This window comes from Epinephelus fuscoguttatus, linkage group LG5 (genome assembly GCF_011397635.1).
Source record: "Epinephelus fuscoguttatus linkage group LG5, E.fuscoguttatus.final_Chr_v1".
Taxonomy (NCBI): Eukaryota; Metazoa; Chordata; class Actinopteri; order Perciformes; family Serranidae; genus Epinephelus; species Epinephelus fuscoguttatus.
Window position 1 is genome coordinate 620,462 of NC_064756.1, and position 27,419 is coordinate 647,880.

General features: G+C 43.3%; 1 protein-coding gene across 1 annotated transcript; it reads right to left on the minus strand.

The window, feature by feature from the left end:
• Positions 1-580: 580 nt before the first annotated feature.
• Positions 581-27,389, minus strand: LOC125888324 (segment polarity protein dishevelled homolog DVL-3). The gene is made up of 15 exons (XM_049575599.1): positions 26,925-27,389; positions 25,815-25,884; positions 25,115-25,248; positions 24,973-25,031; positions 24,745-24,892; positions 16,818-16,918; positions 15,195-15,266; positions 14,306-14,445; positions 14,119-14,195; positions 13,936-14,003; positions 13,751-13,831; positions 13,527-13,661; positions 3,888-4,055; positions 3,101-3,316; positions 581-2,254 (listed from the first exon to the last, which is right to left on the minus strand). The coding sequence occupies exons 1-15, from the start codon at positions 27,098-27,100 to the stop codon at positions 1,944-1,946; spliced, it is 1,956 nt and encodes a 651-aa protein (XP_049431556.1). The 5' UTR covers positions 27,101-27,389; the 3' UTR covers positions 581-1,943.
• Between the last annotated feature and the right edge of the window lie 30 nt (positions 27,390-27,419).

Genomic DNA, 27,419 nt, shown 5'->3' on the forward strand with positions numbered 1-27,419 from the left:
TTACCACCACGACAAGTACCAATGACAGCAGCCACTACCAGAATGGGAGCAGTAAATGTGTCCCACTCAGGCTTCATGTCCTCAACCTCCAACAGGATGCAGGAAAAATTCCTCCCGAGGTAGAGTTTAACCGAGTGGACAGGGCCTCGATCAGATGTTTCCAACTCACCCCTCACTACTTTGGATTTACCAGATCTGTCTGAGAGCTCCCGCCTGATCCACCCAACCAGTTCCATCACCATCAGTTCACCTGATCGTCCGATACAACTACCAGGTTCATCTTTGACCCAAGGTGCCCCCGTACCAAGTGCCATGTTGTGCTCCTCCTGGGGGATCCTGAGGCTTTCACTTTAAATCCAGGCTGAAAACTCACCTGTTCAGGCTTTCCTATTCTCATTGAGTGGGTAAGCCTGAGCAGATTTTGTTTATGTTAGTTTTGTTTGCTTCTTAAACTAATATTTGTTTGTTGTTAAATGTTGAATTATCTTGTACTTTCTATTTTATTGTATTTTACTCTGTAAGCCGACCTTGAGTGTCATGAAAGGCGGCCAGAAATAAAATGTATTATTATTATTATTATTATTATTATTATTATTATTATTATGGGGGCAGAACAGGTGTCAGGTATACTACCAATTGTGTGGCAGGCAAACATAAGGACCCTGGGAAATGAGTTCTAGGGATGTCACCTCACTGGTAGTGAACAGCCTGAGTTGGTGCAGGAGTACCGGCCATACCAAGTAGATATAATCAATGCAGTGCGCCTGCTCTGGTAACAAACTCTTGTACAGGGTTTGGACTGTCTGCTTTTGTGAGGTGTGGGTTGAGGTAGTTCAGTAATCCCATCAGGGTCCCTCCCTTTAGAGGTACTCTTGGCATGTCCACCTGGAAGCAGGCCCCGGGGCAGATCCAGGGCAGGAATAGCTGTAAGGTATACTGCCAATAGGACAGGCAGATGTGCGGCCCCTGACTATGGAAACTAATTCTAGTGATGTCACCTCACTGGTGGGGAACAGTCTTATTCGTAGTGGGAGTACGAGCAGATATACTCTACGACCTGTTCCAGAACCAGACTTTTGTATAGGGTTTGGACTATATATTCTTCCAGGGTGAAAGGTGTCGGGCAGGTGTAGGGATACTCAGGAGACTCAGACTCGATACAACTACACATTGCTGAAGGCTCTGGCTGTTCTGAATATCTGAATGTCGTCCTGGAGGGGCCGCTGCCTGGGGACTCTGGTTTCTGCTGGGACATGTCAGCAGTGGAAGTGATGCTTTGATATTGGACTTGTGAACCAGTCAGAGATTGGTTTGCTTCTCCTGGGGGATCCTGAGGCTTTCTAAGGCCAGATGAGGTTTGTAATCTCTTACCCTGGATCTGCCCCAGGGTCTGCGCCCACAGTACCTCTAAAGGGAGGTATGCTGTTCGGATTCCTGAAACACCTAAACCAACTTCCTTTAACATGAAGGAGCAGCAGTTCTCCTGATGTCACAGCTCCATGATCTCCTTCTTTCAGACACCACCAAATGCTCACAACCAGAGCTGAAGGTTGGAGCGTAGATTGACCGGTAAGTCGAGAGCTTTGGTAGTCCGGTGAAAGGCCTACAAAGACCCTGGGGTACTTTAACTCTTTAACTTTGGGCAGTGAGTCGCTCCCAGTCAACCATGTCCCAGCAGAGTATCACTGCCCATAACCACCATCATGTTCTGGCATCAGGTCAGGTAGTCCACAGTGAACATACATAAATAAATCCACCTGTAATGTGGTTTTAATATTACTGAAATAACAATGAAACGTCTCAAACACCTCAAATCAGACTTCCTCCTCACAGTCACCTCGGTCCGTTCACTCGCTAGATGTTTCTCAAAAATTTTAAGATTCTGGATTCTTCTTTTTCAAACCACAAATTAAAACCAGGGAGTTGTTTCCACCGTTACAGGGTCACATGACATCCACAAAGAAATCACTGGGGTTTCCCATGGCCATGCAGAAGGACTGTCGGGGATCTGTGAGGTCGCGGCGCTGACCTCGAGGTGGCGAGGGGGCCGGAGGGAGGTCCTCTGAGTCTTTGTTACCATGGAGACCAGAGAAGGAGGTCGGGGGTCTCCGTGTGCCATCGTCATCACCAGGGGACTCTGCCGCCAGTTGTTTGTCAGTTGAAGCACTCACTTCCTGCTTGTTGGGCTCTGATTGGCTGCCTCGTCCTTTCTCGTTCAGACCGTCGCTACAGTTTGATCCGCTGCTGTGACTTCCTGTACAAAATAAAACATGACATTGTTACCTCTTTACAGCAACATGCCGCCATATTAAAGTCATCCTAAACCTCCATATTGTTTCTGCTGTTATTTTGATCGGTTGTGTACAGACGACATCCACTTCCTATCTGTCCGCCCTGAAGAAGGATCCCTCGTCTGTTGATCGGGGGTGGAGGGTCGGGGGACTTTTATTAACGGGTGTGGACGGGTGCGTGTTTGGATCCATGCAGGACTCTGCTTTAAGGGTCAGTTTGTGCATGCTACAACTTGGACTGCTCACACTGGCAGTCTCAGCCGATGCTAAAGTTCAAACTGGAGCTGCCTGTGAAGGCTGATTATTTTAGAGAGTATTATATAACTGACCACATGGTGGCGCTGTCAGTAACCTGTCTGAATGTGACAGACAGACGTCCAGGGGAACAGACTGATAAACACTGATTTTATCTTTGCTGCTGCACCCCCTGTGGGTAGAAAGGCAAACCTGCACGTCACTCAGGCCTCTGAGAGCCCGTTAACCAATCACAGAACAGCCCGTATGTTTGACTGTGATGTCACTGACATACGGTCTGAACCACAGCTGATGAAGGTCGGGGAAGAAACATCACATCAGAAGGAACAAATGGTAAAAACAAGTTTATATTTTGGTGAAAATGAAATAGGAGAAATGTTCCTGCAGCTCTCAGCTGATGATGATGATGATGGTGATGATGATGATGGACAGAAACAGATGAAGGTCTGCGAGTCTGGTTTAAAGGCTGATGAATGAATGAATGAATGAATGAATGATGACAAGATGAAGAATGCAGGGTTACAGTTGTCAGCAAAGAAAAACACGTGTGTCACCTTCACTGTGCAGACCTCCTCCTCCTCCTCCTCCTCCTCCCCAAGCTGGCAGCTGGTGAAGGGGGTGAGGCGAGCTGTAGGGGTGAGGGACGGGGTACTGGTAGGGGAAGGCCGGGGGCCACTGGGGGCCCGGGGGCAGAGCCAGAGGGTCACAATCTGAGCCTCCTCCTCGACTGGAGTCTTCCTCATTATCCAGCAGAGTCATCACACCTAGATCTGATGGACAGAACCGGTCACATGATCAGTACTCACCAGGACCACGTACCAATACTGACAGTACTCACAGGACTACCACTGACAGTACTAACAATACTAACAGAACCTATGCTAATACTTTAAAATCAATGAAGTCACATGACAACGCTGTTTTTTTAAAATGCAGCATCATTAGGGACAATAACAGGGTGTGTCCCCTGAACACACTGATGGTGAGTTCCCTGTGTCCTCTCAGATTTTAATGTTTCAGGAATACAGGATGCGTGCTGAGCAACATCAGCACACCAGCTGAACTGTTGATTTTCTGTTGACACAAACTGTCCAAATCATTAAAGAGGCGCTGAAGTCAGACAGAATCCAACACATCATAGTTTCATAGCTTATTTATGAATCAGTCCTGATTTAAACTGGCTGACTGATATCAGATATCATGTTTCATGTTTACATTTCTGGATGATCAGCTGGTGAGTTTTGGCACGTTTGTCGCCATCTTTTGGTCATTAGTGCAGCTGCAGCTGATCATCAAACAGATGAATGTGTGACTGTTGTGGTGTAGAGACACCATACTCACCTCCACAGAGGTCTCCGAACACGTAGTAGCACTGTTCAGAGAAGGTCACCTTGTTGACGGTGTGGCGGATGTAACCAGCCTTTAGCAGGTTCCCTGCATACTTGCGAGATTCGCGGCGATCGGTGAAACCCTCCACATTGCGGTGGAGCCAGTCCACCACGTCTGAACCTGGACGGATTGTAAACTGGAGTTAGATGACAATATTTGTAGAACTCCTCAGATAAATTAAGACAGAAGGAGGACCTCAGGTGGGTTCACAGGATCAGTTGGTTGACAGAGGTTCCTGATAGTTCAGGGTCTGGAGGGTTAAGGTAAGGGTCTCTAGGGTAAGGCTTTGGGGGGTTGAAGGGGTCGACTTAGGGTTAACATATATGGAATCATAAATAGGTAAATATAAATTCCTCTTGGGGCTTGATGGAGGGAGCTGGGTTAGTATCAGGGTAGGGGCTTCGTACCTACGAAGGGTTTATATATAGATACATACATATATATAGTAAGTATAGTATAGGGTTAGGGATCAAGAGATCAAGATGCTTCAGGTTTGTCCTTGCGGCTGGCAGAAAGTAACCTCACTATAAGGCCTCAGAACTCATCAGGGAAAGAAGAAGTGTGTGGCAAAGAAAGGGCAGAGTAGCCGCATTGATCAGTACTTCTAAGAAGTCAGTCGAGTCAGTCGGATGAAGTCCAGCAGCAGGTAGAAAACCACAGTTCACAGGATATCAGTAATGCTGCCACTGATGAGGAGGAGGAGGAGGAGGAGGAGGAGGAGGAGGAGGTAGTAAGAGAGGATGCAGGTGACACTGAGGTCAGTATGCCAGTCAGAGAGAGAACCATGGAGCAAAAGGTTAGAGTTAGATGGCCTAGGGCAAATGACAGTAAAGAATGGGAGATAATTAATAGAGATTTGTCAGTAATCTTGAGTAGGCTTAGAGGAAATGCAATAGAAAGGCTAGAAAAGATGGGAGATATAATTTACTCATATGGTGTAGAGAGGTTCGGGGTGCATGAGAGAAAGAGGAGTGAGAGGGTACAGTCAGGTAAGTCTAGGCGGCAAAGAGAAATAGAGAAGTTAGTCAAGGAAAGGAGACAGTTAAGAAAGGTGTGGAGAAAGGCTACAGAAGAAGAAAGGGAGAGAATTAATGTGTTGCAAGAGGAGTTGAGAAGCAGGCTAGCAGTTCTTAGAAGGGCAGAGCATCTCAGGAAAAAGAGGAGAAAGAAGGAATATGTTAGGACAAGGGAGGGCAGCTCAAAGCAGAAAGGCTAGAGGTTGAAGAATATTTGAGAAATACATATTCAGATTTAGAGAAGAATAGGATAGTAGGTTTCGCACCCAATATCCCTCCATTAGAAGGGATAGAGCATGAGATGGATGTCAGACCACCTAGGTGGAAAGAAGTTCACAAGGTAGAGAAACAAATTATCCCAAGAGCATGGCGTAGGGCAGGGGGTGTCCTCATTCCTAAGGAGAAGGAGTCTGTGGACCTTAGCCAGTTCCGGATGATTTCTCTCTTGAATGTGGAGGGGAAGATTTTCTTTAGTGTAGTAGCACAGAGATTAGTTAGCTACTTAGAAAGGAATAGCTTAATAGATACCATGGTGCAGAAGGCAGGAATACCAGGTTTTTCAGGGTGTTTAGAGCATACTAGCATGATCTGGCACCAGATTCAGGCAGCGAAGATCAACAAAAGGGACCTGCATGTAATATTTTTAGATCTTGCATATGAGTTTGGTTCAGTACCGCATAGCCTCATTTGGAGTGCGTTTGACTGCTTCAAAGTGCCACAGGTAGGGACTTCCGGTTTGCACCCGAAATGGAGTAGCCGCAAGTCTAACGCGCTCCGTATATTTTAACTTGTTACTTTGAGTAGGACACGACATTTTAACTTTTTGGTGGCATAACTCCGCAGCACATATATTATAGAACCACCTGTGTGTGTTATGGTGAGTAAAACTCAGAAAAAGGCGACCAAGGCAGCGGCGCAAAGTTGGAGAACGCTCTTCTCCAGCTAGTTAAAGCTGAGATAGAAACCTCTCGACAACTACTGGGCAATATAATTAAACAAGAGATGGTGACTCTTCGTGCTGAAATCAAACAAGACCTCAAGACTCTCAGACGAGACACCAAGACAGACATCGCTTCTCTAAAAACGGAGTTCAGAGCTGACGTGGCGTCTTTGCAGTCCACACAGACTGAGACGGCAAGTACTGTTCGGGAGATCGAGGGCGCGCTGAACCGTCATGATTCCAGCATCACCAGCATGGAGAGCATCATTTCGGAGCTCAAACTGGAGATCGGGAAACTAAAGGACCGGAATGATGACTTAGAGAACAGAAGCCGCTGTCAGAATCTGAGGATTATCGGGATCCCCGAGGGCGCGGAAAATGGCAAACCCACTGCTTTCATGGCTTCATTTTTTACCAAGGTGTTGGGTGAGGAGATACCAAGCCCTTTGGTGCTCGACCGTACTCACAGAACTCTGGCTCCAAAACCCAAACCCGGTGGCCGCCACAGACCCATGATTGTGCAGCTGCACTATTACTCGGATAAGGAAAAGATCCTGCAGTTATCCAGAAACAAAGGCAAACTAAAATTCAGAGATGCTAGGATCCACATATTCCCAGATATGAGCCCCGAGCTCAGCCGCCACAGAGCAGCATTCAATCTGGTCAAGGCGAAGCTCAGACAGGCGGGAATCAAGTACAGCATGTTCCACCCAGCCGACCTGCGTCTCACCTGTGACGGTGTCTCACACTCCTTCAAGGACCCCGCGGATGTGGAGGATTTCCTCGCCAAATGGAGCCATCCGTCCTCGGAGACGGAAAACGTTACTGGTGTTTCGTGCTATATGCTGACCTCCCCTGCTGGTACTGTAACCTTTAGTGATGTATATTTGCTGCCTTGAACTGATTTAAGTTTTAAATTTTTTGCTTCCCATCCAAATATCATTATTGTTATTAACCTTTTATTTATTTATCTCTTTTATGTCTTTTTTTTGACTTGAGGTACGATCAGTCCCTCATTTATTTTCTACAGAACTATTAATAATAAGGAAGGAAGAAAAACACTTATTTCTTATTTGTTTATTTTTGGTATGGGGAGTATTTGGATGAACAATTACGCACATCAAAAGGTGGACTGCACATATTTTTCATGAGTCTATTTGATCCCAGGCTCAGCTGAGGTACAGTACTGGCAGGTTAATTGGTTTTGATATGCAGCTCACAAGCTTATATCCTCATTTCTAGGAGACCACAGGATTTGTGCGTTTATATAGATTATTAGTTTTGACTACTGAAACATATAACACTCTAAGGAGCAGTGTGTTTTTGTTGTTGTTGTTGTTTTTTCTCTGCGTATGAAGGCGCAATGGAAGAGAACCAAGTGTGTACGGGGCTTCTTACCTCTCGTTTGGGGAGGGGTAATTTGGGGAAGGGGACATAATGTAATGGTTTTTTTTGTCTGTATGTATAACTTATTATTTTGTATTAATGGGTGTGTGTGGCATTGTCAGCGATATCCTATGGATGCTTTGACAGCAGTTAATTCCTTATTTACCTCTGATTATGGTTAATTCAGTGCTGACCAGGAGTAATGATGACATTACAGTGAACTGTATTAGTTGGAACACCAAGGGAGTTAATGACATTATCAAGCGTAATAGGGTTTTATCTCATTTGAGAAGTCTTGATGTTAATATCGCTTTCCTTCAAGAAACCCATCTCATGACCTCTGACCATAACAGATTATGCAAAGGGTGGGTGGGGCAATTATATCACTCCAATTATCAAAGCAAGTCTAGGGGAGCTGCAATTCTCATCAATAAGAATACTCCCTTTATTATGCAGACTGTCACTGCAGACCACCAAGGGAGATATATTGTGGTCACAGGTACCCTGTATAATATACCTGTAATTTTGGCTAATGTTTATGCGCCGAACAGGGATGATGCACAATTTATAAAGAAATTTTTATCCTCATTACCCAATTTAAACACACACAGGCTTATTCTGGGGGGTGACTTTAATTGTGTATTACATCCAGTATTAGACCGCTCCTCTAACACTCCCTACAATATCACAAGATCAGCGAAGATTATTAATTCCTTTCTTCAAGTATATAACATGATTGATCCCTGGCGCTTCCTGTACCCTGACTTAAGACACTATTCGTTTTTCTCCCCTGTGCATCATTCCTATTCGCGCATTGATTATTTTTTAACTGATAGCCAGTTGCTGACCTCAGTCAGAGATTGCAGGTATGAAGGCATTGTCATTTCTGACCATGGGCCCGTAGTTTTGCAAATATCCTTTCCTAAGAAAGTTACTCGGCGTCCGTGGCGCTTTAGCAATGCTTCACTCACTGATGAAGCGTTTGTTAACCATATAAATACACAAATAGATTTTTTCTTGTCCATGAATGATAGACCAGATATTAGCAGATCCATTCTTTGGAATACGCTTAGAGCTTTTTTAAGAGGAGTGATTATCTCATACACCACCTGGGAGGGCAGGAGTAGAAAACGGCGCCTTAAAGATCTCACAGACCAAATTCATCAGCTGGACTGTAAATATTCAACTGCTCCCACCCCTGAACTTTTAAGGGAGAGGTCAGCTCTGCAGACAGAGTTCGACTTGATGACCACCCATTATATAGAGCAGCTACTGCTTCAGTCTCGCTCTAATCTGTATGAACATTCAGATAAAACAGGCAAGATTCTTGCCCAACAGATTAGGCAGTTCACAGCCTCTACCGTGATCACAAGTATCCGTGAACATGATGGTCAGATCTCTAATGATGAGCAGGAGATAAATAATGAGTTTAAAGTATTTTATTCCTCCCTTTACACATCTGAGGTGATCCACGACCCTTTTAGGCTGGAGTCGTTTTTTCAGAGCATGGATTTGCCTCAAATAAGTGAATCATTTATGGAGCAATTGAAAGAGCCTCTGTCTTTGGAGGAAACTAGATCAGCTCTTTACAGAATGCAAAATGCTAAAGCTCCAGGACCTGATGGATTCATGGTTGAATTTTTTAAGAGATTTGGAGATAAGCTGCTGCCAATTTTACTCACTGTTCTTGAGGAATCCTTTGTCAAGGGCTACCTTCCATCTACATTCTCTCAGGCTTCTATCTCACTTATATTGAAAAAAGGTAAGAATCCCCTTAGCTGCGGGTCCTACCGTCCGATATCGCTGCTGAATGTGGACTGCAAATTGTTAGCTAAGATCTTAGCTCACCGCCTAGAACCTACCCTACCTTGATTATCTCTCCAGATCAAACTGGTTTTATAAAAAACCATCTCTATTTTTTTAATATTCGTCGGCTTTCAAATATTATGCAGAACGCGGATCCCAATCAGCCATTACCCGAGGTAATTATCTCTTTGGTGGCTGAAAAAGCGTTCGATAGGGTCGAGTGGGGCTACCTTTTTCAGTGTCTAGAGAGATTTCGATTCGGTCCAAAATTCATATCATGGTTAAAATTATTATATAAATCCCCAATGTTGTCAGTACGCATTAATAATATGGACTTCCAATATTTCCCGTTGTAACGTGGCACGAGGCAAGGGTGCCCAATCTCACCCCTTTTATTCACGATAGCTATCAAACCTCTCGCAGCATCACTGCGCTCGTCGCCGGAGATTCGCGGCATATTAAGGAGTGGAAGGGAACATAAGTTATCATCATATGCTGACGATTTATTGTTATATATTACTGACCCCCTGAATACTTTATCGCATGTTATGACTACACTAGAACGTTTCACCAAGCTTTATGGGTATAAGATTAATGTCTCGAAAAGTGAGCTTTTTCCTGTCAATTCTGCTGCACGATCACTCTCTTTTAACTCCTATCCTTTTAAGGTGACTAGTGAAAAATTCACGTGCCTGGGTATAGTTGTAACTCGGAAAGTTTCAAAACTTTTTAAACTTAATTTTGCTCCTCTTTTAGAGCACACCAAGATGGCCTTCGACAAATGGTCTACACTTCCTCTCTCATTAGCTGGCAGAATTAATTTAATAAAAATGAACATATTGCCCAAATTCTTATACCTGTTCCAAACTATGCCAATCTTTATCAACAAATCTGTTTTTTCACATCTCAATAAGATTATCTCTGACTTCATTTGGAATAAGAAACCACCTCGAATCTGTAAGGAATTTTTACAAAGACCCAAATCAATAGGTGGGATGGCTTTACCTCATTTCCAATTATACTATTGGGCATGTAACCTGAGAGCCATGGCTTATTGGCTTCAAACTTACACTAACGAGCCCCCTGCGTGGGTCCAAATGGAGGCTGATGCAATCCTCCCATTATCCCTGCCAGCCTTGGTATACTCGGCAATGCCTATCACACCACGCTGTGCATCTTCTGCCCCCCTAGTCTATCAATCTTTGCGTATATGGGCTCAGGTGCGAAAACACTTCGGCTGGCAGGCTGGCTCGCTTTGTGCCCCAGTTGTGGCTAATCATCAGTTTGCCCCTCACTTGAGCATGACTCTTTCTTAGCCTGGCGTGAGAAAGGTATTGTCTCATTTAAAGATCTGTACATTGGAGATATCTTTGCCTCATTCGACCAGCTCAGAGCTAAATTTGATTTACCAAAATCACATTTTTAAAGATTTCTACAGGTCCGGGATTGGATTCAGAATCAAACAAGATCATATCCTGCAATCCCTGAACAACAGCCCATGGATACTCTATTCCCAACAGCTCCATCTAACAAAGGCATAATATCTGTTATGTATATGAAACTCTCATCTTTACAGAGGGCATCTGTTGATGTTTTGAGAGAAGCATGGCAGGCTGATCTAAACTTACAAATAGCAGATACTGAATGGTCAGATATATTTTCAAGGATCTTCATCAGTTTGTGCCAGACATGGCCTACTTCAATTCAAAGTAGCACATAGACTACACTTTTCTAAAGCCAGAATTGCAAAGATGTATCCAGCAATTGATGTTTCGTGTAATAGATGCAATTTTTCACCTGCAACGTTAGCTCATACATTCTGGTTTTGCCCGGCACTATCAGGTTACTGGTCCTCTATATTTGATGCCCTATCCAAGACACTAAAAAGACCAATAAATCCGAACCCTCTCACGGCCATATTTGGCATTCAGTGTGAAGATGATCATCTTCCTACAGCACAATCTGATTGCATTGCGTTTGTCACCCTCTTAGCTAGGAGGATAATTTTACTTAGTTGGAAACTGGCTGTCACGCCCTCCTATAAACATTGGGTTAGAGATAGACTACGTCTTTTAAAATTAGAAAAGATAAGACTTGCTCTACGACCTAAGGATAATTTCAGTAGGATATGGCAACCTTTTATTACATATTTGCTTGAACAGGTATGAGGTTTTGTCCTATTAGTCACTTATATATTGTCATTAATTGTTACCGTAACCATGTGATCGTTCTCTCACATACACATCTTATGTTTTGTCTTCGTATGTTTTTTGTTTTGTTTTTGTTTTTATTTTTGTTTGTTTTTTTTGTTTTTTTTTTCTGATTGTCCCCTGGGGTGGGGGTGGGGGGGTGGGGTGGGAGAAAAGTTTGTTATTATATCTCTGTATATATAATGTTTCATTTTCAACTGTGAAAACTGATAAATAAAGTGGGGAAAAAGTGCCACAGGTAGTTGTCAACTTAGTGAAAGCATACTTTCTGGATATTAGGTTGTGTCTAAGTACGGCAGGCTTCACAACAGGTTGGCAGAGGCTAGAAATAGGCATCATGGCAGGGTGTACAATTTCTCCATTAGCATTTACTATGGCGATGGAAGTAATCATCAGGGCTTCTAAGTGGGTGGTAGGTGGAGAGAGACGGCAGAACGGGTTGCATCTTCCACCAGTTAGGGCTTACATGGATGACATGACACTGGTGACCACAACAATGCCATGTACAAAGAGGCTACTAGAGAAGGTAAATAAGAACCTCAAGTGGGCCAGCATGAAGATCAAGCCTAGTAAATCTAGAAGCATCTCGATATGTAGAAGGAAGTTAAGTGATAGGAAGTTTGTCATAGATGATGAGGACATCCCAACAATTAGGGAAAAGTCAGTAAAGAGCTTAGGTAGGTGGTACAATGTTGACGTTCCAGCTGTCAACCTCAGCTGGAACGTCAACACCTCCTACCTCATCAAGAAGGCCCAGAAACACCTCTTCCACCTGAGAACACTCAAACGAAACAGACTTTCAAAGAAGGTGCTCATTAACTTCTATCGCAGCACCATCGAGAGTGTTCTCACATACGACAGCCCTGTCTGGTTCTCTAGCTGCACCGCAGCTGAGAGGAAAGACCTATAAAGATTGGTGAAAACTGCCCAATGAATCATCGGCTCTCCCCTCCCCCTCCTGAGTGACATTTACTCCTGACGCCTCCTCAAGCGGGCGTTCCACAACCAGAAGGACCCCTCACATCCTGGACACCCCCTCTTCAGTACTCTCCCATCAGGCAGGTTGAGAGCCACACGTGTGAGAACCAACAGACTGAGAAACAACTTCTTTCCACGAGCTGTGAACTGACTGACAGTATCAAACTGCTGCACTGCACTCCACTGTACCATCTATCATCATATCACTTACTGTACCATACTGCTGATCCGACAGTTGATCTCATCTATTCTTCCTTTATCTTAATCTCATTTGACTTTAATTCTTATTTAGTTTTTAACAACCTAATGTATATTTATATTTATAATAACAATACACAATATTTATTCATACATTACACTTTACAGCACTGTTTACATTTTACCACTGTTTGTTGATCTGACCTGTGTGATGCCAGAACGAAATTTCGTTGTATCCTGTGTACAATGACAATAAAGATTCTTATCTTATCTTTTTTCTCTTATTTTCTCTTATCTTATTTTCTCTTTCACTGGGTTGTGGTGTATCGCAGCAATCATAACGCGTGGCTTGTTGCCCGGCGGGCTGATGCGGTAAGCACGGTCCACCTTGATCCTGTGTGGGAAGCGATCTGCTCCCAGAAGCTTAGGCAACAGGTCCAATACAAATGCCGTAGGTGAGCCCTTCTCCACTTTCTCAGGCAGACCAATAATTTTAATATTTTGTCCTCTCGATCTTCCCTCGAGGTCGCTCAGTTTAGCTTTCAAGAGCTTGTTCTGGGTGTGCACCTCACCACAACTCTTCTCCAACTCGGTGATGCATGTGTCATGCTCCTCTTGTGTCTCTTCCAGGCTGGTTATGCGGGATGAGTTTGCGGCTAGAGCAATTTTTACCCCAGTGAGAGATGATTCCAGGTTATCAAACCTTGTGTTCATAGAGTTTTCCATTCGTCTAATGGCCTCTAGGATGGACGCTGCATGGCTGACACCTGAAACCAAAACTTTAAGTAACGAAAGTAACGATAAGAGCCAATAACTTCGGAGCCAATAACGTCAGAACTTACTATTATTACAGTCTTGATTAAATTTGCCTCGGGCCGTTTAATACTGGGTCTTGTTACCAATCCCTGCCCGGGCCACTCAGAGGTTGCCTCTGGGCCGCATGTGGCCCGTGGGCGGCTAATTGAATAGGCCTGGTTAAGGGTAGTGGCTTGTTACCTACGAAGGGTTTAGAGTAGGGGCTGCTAAGCATGAAAGGTTAAGGGTAGTGGCTTGTTACCTATGAAGGCATTGGGAATCGTTATCTTCAGCCACATCCGGTCCCGAACCTCCAGACCCGACTCAGGATTGGCCATTGCCTTGACAACAGCTGTCATGTCGCTGTGGATGGTGAGATGGGTTTCTTCATGCACGCCTGAAAAACACGGGCAGATTATCATTGGGATCGTGGATGGACAGGTGACGGATGGACAAATACTGCATGCTGTGTGATGGGAGTCTCACCATAGTGTGGGGGGAGCCTCCCTGTCATGGCGGCAGTGTGCGACACCCAGGCAGCCGGGTCGATTGGACGGACCGGTTCACCTTCAGGGGACGTGGGGAAAGACGGCGGACAACCAGGTGTATCCGTGTAAATTAAGTGTGGGGAGGTAATAAATGACACTGACGAGTGTTCTGAAGATACTCACTCCTCGGCAGTGTGAAGCAGCCCCGTGGGTTTGGATCCCAACACTTTGCCACCGTTAACGTCACAGGACTACAGACAGACAGACAGACAGACAGACAGACGTGTATGTGTGATGTTAGCTTCACTCCAGTTGTACTACTAGCAGTAACAGTGGTAATAGTAGTAAAAGTATAAGACGTGTCACCCTGGTTTGTGGACGATCTCTCTGAGGACTCGGACAGCGTCATCGTTACTCATGTTCTCAAAGTTGATGTCGTTCACCTGACGGACACACGGACAGTTATTTAATCAGTTCATTCAAGTTATACCACAAACAGTAGAACTGACACCAGTACTGACACCAGTACTGACAGTAGTTCTGACAGTTGTACCTGCAGTAACATGTCTCCAGGTTCAATGCGTCCGTCTGCTGCCACCGCTCCGCCCTTCATGATGGAGCCGATATAAATCCCTCCGTCTCCTCTGTCGTTACTCTGACCGACGATACTAATGCCCAGGAAGTTATACCTCTCTGACAGACAGACGGACAGACAGACGGACAGATTCATTCTCATTGTTTTTTCTTGCAGATCAATAAATAAAATCACAGGGATTAAAACATCAGAGACTCAGCTTCATGTCTGCATCACCCAGAGCACCATTACCAGCTGGTACCCTGCTGCCACCGCCAAGGACAAGGACAGACTACAATCTGCTGTGCCTCCAGGACCCCAAGGACTCTCCAGGACCTGTACACCTCCTGTGTACTTTTACTTCTTGTCATGTACTTTTACTTCCTGCTGCTGTGTACTTTTACTTTCTGCTGTGTACTTTTACTTCCTGTCGTGTACTTTTACTTCCTGCTGCTGTGCACTTTTACTTTCTGCTGTGTACTTTTACTTTCTGCTGTGTACTTTTACTTCCTGTCGTGTACTTTTACTTCCTGCTGCTGTGCACTTTTACTTTCTGCTGTGTACTTTTACTTCCTGTCGTGTACTTTTACTTCCTGCTGCTGTGTACTTTTACTTTCTGCTGTGTACTTTTACTTCTTGTTGTGTACTTTTACTTCCTGCTGCTGTGCACTTTTACTTTCTGCTGTGTACTTTTACTTTCTGCTGTGTACTTTTACTTCCTGTCGTGTACTTTTACTTCATGCTGTGTATGTTTCCTTCCTGCAGCTGTGTACTTTTACTTCCTGCTGTGTACTTTTACTCCCTGCTGTGTACCTGGGGGACATGTCCAGCTGTAGTAAAGTAATCGAGTACTTCCTGTTTTACTCACCCATGTTCAGAGTGACAGAGAGGAGGACAGACATGAGGACAGACATGAGGACAGACAGAAAGACAGAGACAGGAGGACAGACAGGAGGACAGACAGGAGGACAGACATGAGGACAGACAGAAAGACAGAGACAGGAGGACAGACAGGAGGACAGACATGAGGACAGACAGGAGGACAGAGAGGAGGACAGAAAGGAGGACAGACAGGAGGACAGACATGAGGACAGACAGGAGGACAGACATGAGGACAGACAGGAGGACAGAGAGGAGGACAGACAGGAGGACAGACAGGAGGACAGACATGAGGACAGACAGGAGGACAGAGACAGGAGGACAGAGACAGAAGGACAGACAGGAGGACAGAGACAGAAGGACAGAGACAGGAGGACAGACAGAAGGACAGAGACAGAAGGACAGAGTTAAAAGATTAGAGAGGAAATCTAAAGACAACATGAGGACAGACAGAAGCTGTCTCATCAGAGGACATGATGACAGAGTCCACAGGTCTGTCTCACATCATGTCCCTGAGTAATGTCCATCAGTCCTGCAGTGTGAATTAACTGTGTGTATTTATACAAATATATTTACACATACATAAATATACACAAATATATGAACAAATATTTATTAATATATAAATGTGCACAAATATATTTATAAGTGTGTCAATATATTTGTTTATATTAATATAATTATGCACAATATATACTTATAAAGAGATCCACACAGTATATATAAATGTACAGACAGAATATATTTATATTTATTATGATTTGTTGTGAAACAGAGAGAAAAGAGACGAGATAAAGGACAGAACAGAAGAGACGCCAGAGACAGCTGTCATTAATGTCAGTGAGGTGTGTGTGTGTGTGTGTGTGTGTGCGACAGGATGTGGACAGAGACAGAGGCGTTGTCGGACAGAGAGGAGGTGCAGAGACAGGATTGGCTGAACCTGGAGTGACATCACAGAGGAAAACAGATCAGTGTGACAGACAGACAGGACGGGCGAAACAGATTAACTGACAGTGACAAACAGGAAAGCAAAAATGATAACAGAAAACATTATGAAATTAAATCAACATAAAAATCACAGTTTCAGGAACTGAAGCAGAAAAGATTGACAGAAATCAATAAACTGTATAAACAAACAAAATGATTAAAATAATAGAACATACATATATTAGAACAAATATGTCTCATCAAACATATAAATACAGGTCTCACATCATGTCCCTGAGTAATGTCCATCAGTCCTGCAGTGTGAATTAACTGTGTGTATTTATACAAATATATTTACACATACATAAATATACACAAATATATGAACAAATATTTATTAATATATAAATGTGCACAAATATATTTATAAGTGTGTCAATATATTTGTTTATATTAATATAATTATGCACAATATATACTTATAAAGTAATGTAAATCCACACAAGTATATATATAAATGTACACACCATGAATATATTTATATTTATTATGATTTGTTGTGAAACATTAAAACCTGAACGTGAGATAAAGTTTCAGACACGAACATGAAGAGACGCCAGACGCTGTCATTAATGTCATGTGATCTGTGTGTGTGTGTGTGTGTGTGTGTGTGTGTGTGTGCGTACCCTCTCCATCCGCTGATGTGTTTTGGGTTTCCGGTGGCGGCGGCGTTGTCGCCTGACGAGTCGCGGCGAGGTGCTGCTCTGCCCTGTTGATTGGCTGAACCTGGTGTGACATCACAGAGGAAAACACATCAGTGTGACACGTCTCAGGCGTGACGGGCCGAAATTCAGATTAACTGATCATGTGACAAACAGGAAAGCAAAAATGATAACATTCAAAACATTATGAAATTAAATCAACATAAAAATCACAGTTTCATGAACTGAAGCAAAATATGAAAAGATTGATCAAGAAATCAATAAACTGTATAAACAAACAAAATGATTAAAATAATAGAACATATATTTAACAATATCTCAGCTACATCTGTAAAAACTGAAGCAATAAAAAATTAAATATACATTAATAATATAAACGTAATATTGGTTCAAATGCAGCAACTGAAAAACAAAAATCTGAAACTAGAATAAATTTTAAATTTACAAAATGAAAACGTGACAATATTGAAAAAAAATAATGACAAAAATAAATTAAATATAATTAATGTATCTTTAAAAGATACATAAAATAGAAAGATTTTAAAAATTCTAACAACATCATGTTAACACAAACCTCTGAACATAAAAATATTAAAAACAAACCTTGAAAAACAAAATCCTACAAAAACTCTCCGGAGGTTAAACAGATAAATGAATAAAAACAGATCTGTAAAAATAAATAAATATGTAAATAATCCAAAATCCAGATGATCCAAAAAAAGTGACGTTAAAATAATAAAGTCGGAGCTGATAAATAAAATCATACACACACAAATATAAATCATAAATAATAAACACAGGAACACATCTGGCTTAGCACAAAGAAACTGTTAGCCTAACTTAGCACAAAGAAACTGTTAGCCTTGCTTAGCACAAAGAAACTGTTAGCCTTGCTCAGCACAAACAAACTGTTAGCCTTGCTCAGCACAAAGAAACTGTTAGTCCGGCTTAGCACAAAGAAACTGTTAGTCTGGCTTAGCACAAAGAAACTGTTAGCCTAACTTAGCACAAAGAAACTGTTAGCCTTGCTTAGCACAAAGAAACTGTTACCCTACCTTAGCACAAAGAAACTGTTAGCCTAGCTTAGCACAAAGAAACTGTTAGCTTTGCTCAGCACAAAGAAACTGTTAGCCTTGCTCAGCACAAAAAAACTGTTAGCCTTGCTTAGCACAAAGAAACTGTTAGCCTTGCTCAGCACAAACAAACTGTTAGTCTGGCTTAGCACAAAGAAACTGTTAGCCTTGCTCAGCACAAAAAAACTGTTACCCTAGCTTAGCACAAAGAAACTGTTAGCCTAGCTTAGCACAAAGAAACTGTTAGCCTTGCTCAGCACAAAGAAACTGTTAGCCTAGCTTAGCATAAAGAAACTGTTAGCCTTGCTCAGCACAAAGAAACTGTTAGCCTTGCTCAGCACAAAAAACTGTTAGCCTAGCTTAGCACAAAGAAACTGTTAGCCTTGCTCAGCACAAAAAAACTGTTAGCCTAGCTTAGCATAAAGAAACTGTTAGCCTAGCTTAGCACAAAGAAACTGTTAGTCTTGCTCAGCACAAAAAAAACTGTTAGCCGAGAGAGAGAGAGAGAGAGACAGTTTCTCCATTCTCGAAGATGAGATTAGTTACTTCCAGGCCCAGGGAAGTGTACTGATCTGTGGAGACCTGAATGCCAGGACTGGTACAGAACCAGACTTTATCAGCACACAGGGAGACAAACATATACCTGGTCAAGTCAGCATCCCCCTCCCTTCACAACCCCACAGAAACAACTTTGACAAAACTGTCAATAAAAGTGGGCAGCAACTGTTACAGCTCTGCCGAACATTGGGTCTGTACATGGTTAACGGTCGGCTTCGAGGGGACTCATTCGGTCTTTACACTCATAGCTCTCCTCTTGGCAACAGCACAGTAGACTATGGCATCACCGACCTAGACCCCTTCTACCTGAGAGCATTTACAGTCAGCCCCTTAACCCCCTTATCAGACCATAGTAAAATCACACTCTACATTAAAACGACAGCAAACGACCCTCACACAGTAGAACCCTGCAATCTGACCTACAGAAAGGACATCTACAACATATTTGACCATGTGGCAGACTTATCCAGTCTGAAAAAGCGCCAGCACCACAGACCAAAAGACCCGACCAATGACGAGTGGTTTGACACAGAATGCAGACAACTGAGAAAAACTCTCAGAAATGTGTCAAATCAAAAACACAGACAACCTGACAACCCTGAGCTCAGCCTCCAGTACTGGGAAACACTGAGAGTATACAGAAAAACACTCAGAACTAAAAAAGAACAGCATGTGAGGCATCAGTTACAAATAATTGAAGAGTCCATTGACTCCAATGACTTCTGGAAGAAATGGCACTCTTTCAGCAAACCACAAAAAGAAGAATTGGCTATTCAAAATGGTGACATCTGGAAAAATCACTTTGAAAGTCTGTATACTGCTGTTCCCCTGAATTCGGCCCAAAACAATCTCCTCAACAAATTACAAATTTTAGAATCAGTCATTAAAGACAACCAGAACCCCCTAGACTACCAAATTACTGAAGCAGAGCTGCTGGCTAAAATCCAGGCACTGCAGCCAAAGAAAGCCAGCGGTCCTGATGGCATTTTAAATGAAATGCTAAAATTTGATGACCATAAATTTAACATTGCCATATTAAAATTATTTAACCTTATTCTGGGTGTCGGACATTTCTGACCTCTGGAGTGAAGGAATCATCACACCAATCTTTAAAAGTGGAAACAAATTCGACCCAAACAATTACCGAGGCATCTGTGTCAGCAGCAACCTGGGGAAGTTGTTCTGCAGCATCCTAAACAGCCGACTGCAAGACTTCCTCAGAGAACATGATGTCCTGAGCAAGAGCCAGATAGGATTCACACCCAAACATAGAACAACAGACCATATCTACACCCTTCACACCCTCATTAATAAAGACGTCCACCAAAACAAGAGGAAAATCTTCTCTTGTTTTGTAGACTTCAAAAAAGCATTCGACTCAATTTGGCATGATGGACTGTTCTTAAAATTAATTGAGAAGGGTGTAGGGGGGAAGGTCTATGACATCATCAAAACCATGTACAGTCATATGAAATGTGCTGTTAAAATTAACAACATGGAAACAGATTTCTTCCCCCAGAGTAGAGGAGTAAAACAGGGCTGCAGTCTCAGTCCCACCCTCTTCAACATCTATATATCGATGAATTGGCCAAATCACTAGAACTATCTGACATCCCTGGTCTCACTCTGTCTGACACACAGGTTAAATGCCTACTGTTTGCAGATGATCTCATATTGCTGGCTCCATCACATGAAGCACTACAACAGCAACTGGATCATCTGCAAACCTTCTGTCAGACCTGGGCCCTGACAGTTAATCTGGACAAAACCAAAATTATGATATTCCAGAAACGACCCAGGGGTCAGGGAGACCAAACCAGGTTTTTCCTGGGCTCTCATGAGGTGGAGCACACACACGACTACACATACTTAGGACTACACATCACGTCCACGGGAAACTTTAACCTGGCTGTTGATGATCTCAGAGAGAGGGGAAGAAGGGCTTTCTATGCTATAAAGAAATCTTCAAACATTAATATGCCCATTAGAATCTGGCTCAAAATATTCAAATCTATAATTGAACCAATTATTCTGTATGGTAGTGAGGTGTGGGGTCCTCTTGCAAATCAAGATTTTGAAAAATGGGACAAACACCCCATCGAAATCCTGCATACAGAGATTTGCAAGAGCATCCTGAGAGTGCACAGGAACACCCCAACAACGGGTGCCGAGCTGAGCTAGGCCAATTCCCTTTTAATTAGAATTCAAAAAGAGCCATCAAATTTTATAAACACCTTAAAACAAGTGACCCCAACTCCTACCACTACAAAGCTCTGCAATGCCAAGAGGAGAACATGGAGAAGAGCCCTCAGCCAGCTGGTCCTGAGGCTCAGCTCCTCTAACAACACAAGACCTCAGCACAGCCCTCACACAATCTGGACCCACCAAATTATAGAGAAACAAAAAGAACATTACATTAACTATTGGACATCGACCACAAAAAGCAAAGCAAACTTCAGTGTTATTTGGCTCTGAAATAGACAGTACACGGTGGCAGAATATCTGAGCACCGTGACTGATGAGAAACTGAGGAAGACTTTGACCATGTACAGACTCAGTGACCACAGCTTGGCCATAGAGACGGGCAGACACAGGCAGACCTGGCTGCCCAGAGAGGACAGGTTGTGTGAGCTCTGTCCACACAGACAAGTGGAGACAGAGACACACTTCCTGTTGCACTGCAGCAAGTATGAACACATCAGAGCCGACTTCCTCTCAAAAATAAAACATTAAGTCACTGACTTTGATTCTCTGCCTGATCAAACTAAAATGCAACACATCCTTGGAGAGAACAGAGTCAGCAGCTTAGCAGCAGCAACATATGTCAGGTTATGCCACAGCCTGAGGGACAACCATCACAACACCTGACACACCTGTCTATATTTACAGTCCTTGTAACTCACCATCTACATTTTTCTTTATTCATTTTTTTTTCTATATTATATATTGGTGTATTGTATTGTAGATTGGTGTATTTTGTACTATATATCATATATTTAATCTTTTTTTTTATAGTTTTCTGACTTACTTTTATTATTGTACTTTATTTGTAAATTTTAATGTCTTTGGCAATATTGTTAATCTACAGTCATGCCAATAAAGCTTATTGAATTGAATTGAGAGAGAGAGAGAGAGAGAGAGAGAGACAGACAGAGAAAAGAGTTCTTCAGATGCCAGAGTGTACTTGAAGACACCATCAGTGTCCTGGTAATGTACTATGTAGACCAGGGTCCTCACATGAACAGACAGACGTGCAGACTTGGGTATAACGTAGGGCAATAAAGTTTGTCAATAAAGTCGAAGTCGAGTCAACAAGTCATTTGATGATGTCATCACAGTGACACGGCGGAGGAAAGTGAAGTATCTCCACACATGTGATGTGTGTCCGTCAAGGCCCGAACATACTCGGGTGGAACAGACTCTGTGGAGGTCCAAATCGGACGTCCGCAAGCCCTGTGCGTGCAAAGCTCAGATTTTACGACCACGCAGACTCTCGGCATGTATTTTTCACATTGCGGGGATTCTTCACGGACATTTTTACATTTCATTTATGAAAGCCCAAATGACTGGAGTCTGCTCCGCTTATGGTACGCCCGAGTATGTTCAAGGATAAAGTATCAGTGTAAGCCAATCAGAGGCAGCAATTGCATTCCGTACACAAGCACACAGAGAGAGAGAGAGAGAAAAACACACGACTTGTCAACTCCACCTGGGGGGTGTCGACTTGTGCCACTGACGTCGACACGTCGACAAATCGACATTACTGTTAATGCCCTAGTATAACGTGTTACAAAGTAACGCGTTAGAGTACTTTGATTACTTTTTGCAATAACAAGTAACCTAACGCGTTAGTTTGCTGTTTGAGTAATCAAATACTTAAGTATATTTTCAAACAAGACATCAGTTACTTCCGTTATTTTAGAACGCTGGTCCTTCAGCTCCGAAACAGCAATGGCTGTTGTTTGGTTCTAATAACGGAGATAACGTTAAACCTATCAGTCTGAAAGAAGCCACGGAGCTTGTGGCTCGCTATGTGGTCGGAGAAATGCTGCCGTTGTCTACGGTGGAGTCTAAATAGGTGGAGTAGGACTCGCTGACGGACATATTTCAGACTCAGGACTTGCATTATGCCTGGTACACGCTCGAGGCTGACATTTTTTCGGGATTCCCACAGGATGGGAATCAGTTTCACTATTCTTCGCGTGATTGGGACGGGATGGGAAAAAAGTCAACGGGAGCGTTCGGCACTGGGAATCATAATTAGGCCTGTCGCGAAATGCGATGAGTCGGTTAATTGCACGGTAAATTGAAAGGGATTAATTGCCATATTCATGCGTGTTTGTTTTCCTCGTCTCTCTCCACCAAAGAGACTGGACGACAAGAGCGTTCACTTCCGTGCATCACCTGGCAGCCAGGTGAGTTGGTTCATTAGCATAATGAACAGAGAGAAAGCTCTCGTCATCACCTGAGAGTGAGAGACTGACAGTCTATTTCGTTGTATTTATTTATTTAGATATTTTTTCGTGTTATTTCGGATATTTAAATTGTCTTTGCAGTCCTAAATATTCTTGTTAAATAAATGTTTATTTCTCTTTAAAAGGGTGTACCTGCATCACTATGCCTTTATTATCATTATATACGTTTAAAAAAAGGTCTAAAAACAGCAAAATTACAACAATACTAAAAATGGTCTTAAAAGCACAATATTACGCAATATTATTGCTTATCACAATAATTTCTGACGCAATTAATCGCCTAGCAACATTTGTTCTGGTGACAGGCCTAATCATAATAACAATAGTCGATTTTTTGAAACTAGCTCCACCTCCAGCAGCTACAACAGTAACATGCTGCTCTGACACTGATGCTTCAGTATTAATAATCTAATGATGTCATATATAATAATATCAGTCAGAGGATCCAAACACTACTTTAACGACATTTTTCTCTCTGAGAACTGGCTCTTATGACGTGTTGTCTGACCACATCAGAAATCAAATGTGTTTCATTCTGAACAGCTTCAAGGTGGAGTGAATGTTAGATTAATTAAACATCAAAACACAACATTAGATGTCATATTTGGGTTTATATTCAACTAAGGCAGGCACTGTGTCATCCATGTACTGCAGATATATACATAGATGTGTTTTTTTACTGTAACTGAAACACAACACAGGAGAGGGATGGGACGGGAGTCATTCTTGTGGGACTGGGACGGGACAAGATTTTTTTTTTCCTTTTTCATGGGATTGGGACGGGATGGGATTATTTTTGTGAGAGTGGGACGGGACTGAAAATCCACTCCCATGTCACCCTCTAGTTCACACTACACGACTTTTCTGCCTGTTCTGAAAATCACTATGTCACATTAATTGTGGAGTCATAAAATTGTGCCGTGACTTGGCCGACAGACATGACACACTACACGCTGGTACTCACCAATTATCCCTGGTCATCTTTTACGACGTGTGTGATGTCATCAGGTTATTCTTGTCCTAGTTTTATTACTTTTACTATTATTTCAGTCACTGTCTGTTCATGTGTCAGCCGACATGTTGTTGTAGTAACGTAAAAACATCAGCAGATGGCAGGAGCTACATTTGAAGTACTGTATGTAAACATACAAGTCACCGAATCTTACACAACATGTTCCTGCAAATGTTTCAGAATAAAAGTCTATTTAGAAAATGGAGGGATTACTCTCAGCCGGGGTTATAAGGGGCTTTTAATTTGAAACAAGTGTTGAGTTTGAAATGACGGTGCGATATGTTAACTTTACAAAGACAACAGAGCAGATAAAAAGTAAAAATATAAACACACAGAGGGATTAATAAATAATGGACCGTCTATAATGTAGTCTGTTTCAGATGAAGCTGGGAGCCTCTGCAGCTGTGGTGAGTAAAAGCCCCGCCGCTATTTGTTAATGTTATTACTTTATGTCCGTCTCCATTATGAAGAAATAACATTGTTTGCTAGCTTGATGCTGATGACAGTAACGTTAACTCAGCAGGTTGACAAAGTGCCTCTGCTGTTTCACACCATCATTTCCCCCTTTTACTCTGTGTGGTAACATCCCTAGAGGAAATATTAAAAACGCCCTGTGGTCCATTGCCCAATAGGAAATGTAGAATACTCAAAAGTACTTTAAAAGTGCTTGAGTTACTTTTCTCAGGGAGTAACGCAGTAAAGTAACTGGTTACTTTTAAAGCAACCCTTACCCAACTCTGCAGATGTGTGTGTGTGTGTGTGTGTGTCTGACCTTCCTCCTGAGTCTTCCTCAGAAGAGCAGAAGCTGGTCGTCTCCAATTGGCTGCTCTGTTGAGTCGATGAGCTGTCGCCTCCACCTGTTGGCCCCGCCCCATTCTGGTGAGCTGGTGGTCGGTGGGTGTGGCCATTCATACACCCACCTGCAGAGAGAGCAGCCAATCAGAGGCTCAGACACCTGAAAATTACACCTGTGTTGATATCAAAGAGTCAGGTTCCTCACCTCCCTCCTCATCTCTGACGTCAGCATTCGCTGCCGCTGCCGCCGCCGCGTCCTCCTGACTGAACACACACACATTTACAGCAGGTGTTTGTGGCGTGTAACATCAGGTGAGACAGGTGAGACAGGTGAGGCAGGTACTCACTGAAAGGACGGCGGTCTGGAGTCTCCGATCACACCTGTCCTCTCTATGGGGGGCGGGGCCAGGCCGGTGGGCGTGGCTATAGACTGCAGGTCTGAGCCTCTAAAGTCTGACTGACAGGTTTCTGCAGACACCAGCTGGAGACAGATGAACACCTGAGCATCAACACCTTTACTGAAACACAAACTGTGGAGTGCAGACGCACCAACACTTAATATGCCGGCGTTCATTGAGGCCGATTCAAAGGAGCTTTATCGACATCACAATGACATCACCAAAACAAAAACACGTGGCTGCTGATTGGATGACGCCTCAAGACACGCCCACTTAGCTCTCAGAGCAAACTTACTTTGTCACACAATATAGTTCTTTTGCAAACTCTGTAAAAAAGATTGTGCATTCTAACTGGAATTTAATCAAATGACCCTCTGCTCAGAGGTTTGTCCTGTTCCTCCTCAAATCAGCTTTAGAAGGGTCCCCACTTCACGTGACAGGCTGGTGCCTACGCCATCTCTCTGCTTCAGATAAACACACTCGGCTTCATCGACCTGTGAAGGATACTTATAAATGTGGCTCGTGCCAACATTGTGCCAGTATCAAAGAATGCAAACAATCCAGTGACTTTAACACTAACACTGGACAAGAGGAAGTTGTCATCGTGTGTGTGTGTGTGTGTGTGTGTGTGTGTGTGTGTGTCTCTGACCCAGCAGACAACTCGTCCGTTCACAAACGGCAGCCTGGCATCGTCATCACTGATCTCCTCTTTGACCACCCTGTAACACACAGACACATCACATCATCACCATCATGCAGCATTGTCTCTGTACTGTTGATCATGATCAATTAATAAATATATTGATCTTTGAGATGTGATCAGGTCATCTCAGCCACGGTCCTTACAATGTGATCAATACAAACACACCTTCACACACACACACACACACACACACACACACACACACACACAGTTTCTATCTTTATTCTTTTATTTATTTATAAATTCTTCAGGATATTTTTAATCTAAGACGACGCTTAATAATCTGTTATGTAATCCTACACACACACACACACACACACACACACAGAGTTATATAACACACTGTACGAGCTCAAATTAAATTCTGCCGCAGTGTGTCAGTGTGATGTCATCGATCGATTGATGTCACTGATCCAGGTATAGTATGACTTCCTGTCTGTTAAAGAAAGTGTCCCACATGTTGACGCGTGTCCCCGTCCCTGCATCTTTATGTCGCCGCACATTTAACAAGCAGAGACATTTAAACTGGACTTCATCATCATCATCATCATCATCACTCAGTGGGTTGTTATTATTTATTATTTAACTCCCCTAACCCGAAATAAAACATAAGCTCCTCCCCTAACCCGAAATAAAACATAAGCTCCTCCCCTAACCCAAAATAAAACATAAGCTCCTCCCCTAACCCGAAATAAAACATAAGCTCCTCCCCTAACCCGAAATAAAACATAAGCTCCTCCCCTAACCCGAAATATATCCAGAGCTTATAAATATCTGACATGCCCCACCCCCTTTTGCACCGCCCCTCCTCTCACAAGTAATGAACAGTCCCTCAACGTCACCGTTTGTTTTTGTTTCTTCAGTGTTTGTTTTGTTTTATTTTAAAGATAAATAAATAAATCTGTCTGTATTGTTTCTGTCTGCATATTTAATGAGCTGTGTGACGTTAGTGTTTTGAATCACTGACATCATCAATAAAAACAACACACTGACGTCACGATTCATCATCACCATCATCATCATCCTCCTGATCGATACTCGGGGCACGTGACTCACCCGAAGTCGTCGTCCACGGACTTGAAGAAGAATTTGACGTTGGGTTTGTTGAGGACGTGTTTGAAGTCCGCCAGGGTGACGCGCTGCGCGGGCACGCTGATCCGGATCAGGTAGGGGGTCTCCTGGTCCTCCAGGTGGTAGATGACCCGGGTCTCCTCCGCCATGCTGTCCCCCATGGAGCCCGGCACGGCCCGGAGACAGGGAGGAGAGAAGACACGGGGGGGAGGGGGGGATGCTGAGAGACACACCTGACCGTCTGTCCCCGTCTCTGTGTCCACCTGTCTGTCTCTGTGTCCACCTGTCTGTCTCTGTGTCTGTCCCCCTGTCTGTCCCCGCAGGTCTGTCCCGGTCCAGATGTGTCTGTCGGTCCAGCTGCTGCAGCTCTCTGATGCTCAGTCTCCTCCGGAAGCCACGAGAAGAAACACACAGTAAAATTGTTCGCTTCCGGTCGAGTCCTTCACAATAAAAGCCGTCAGGTTCCTGCAGAGGGCATGA

Bases quoted from the DNA above. Each gene is read 5' to 3' on its own strand.
- LOC125888324 (XM_049575599.1), bottom strand. From the start codon at position 27,100: ATGGGGGACAGCATGGCGGAGGAGACCCGGGTCATCTACCACCTGGAG. The intron at 25,885-26,924 runs GTGAGTCACGTG...TGTGTGTTACAG, and splicing joins TCCGTGGACGACGACTTCGG to GGTGGTCAAAGAGGAGATCA. The intron at 3,317-3,887 runs GTGAGTATGGTG...TCTGTCCATCAG, and splicing joins GTTCGGAGACCTCTGTGGAG to ATCTAGGTGTGATGACTCTG.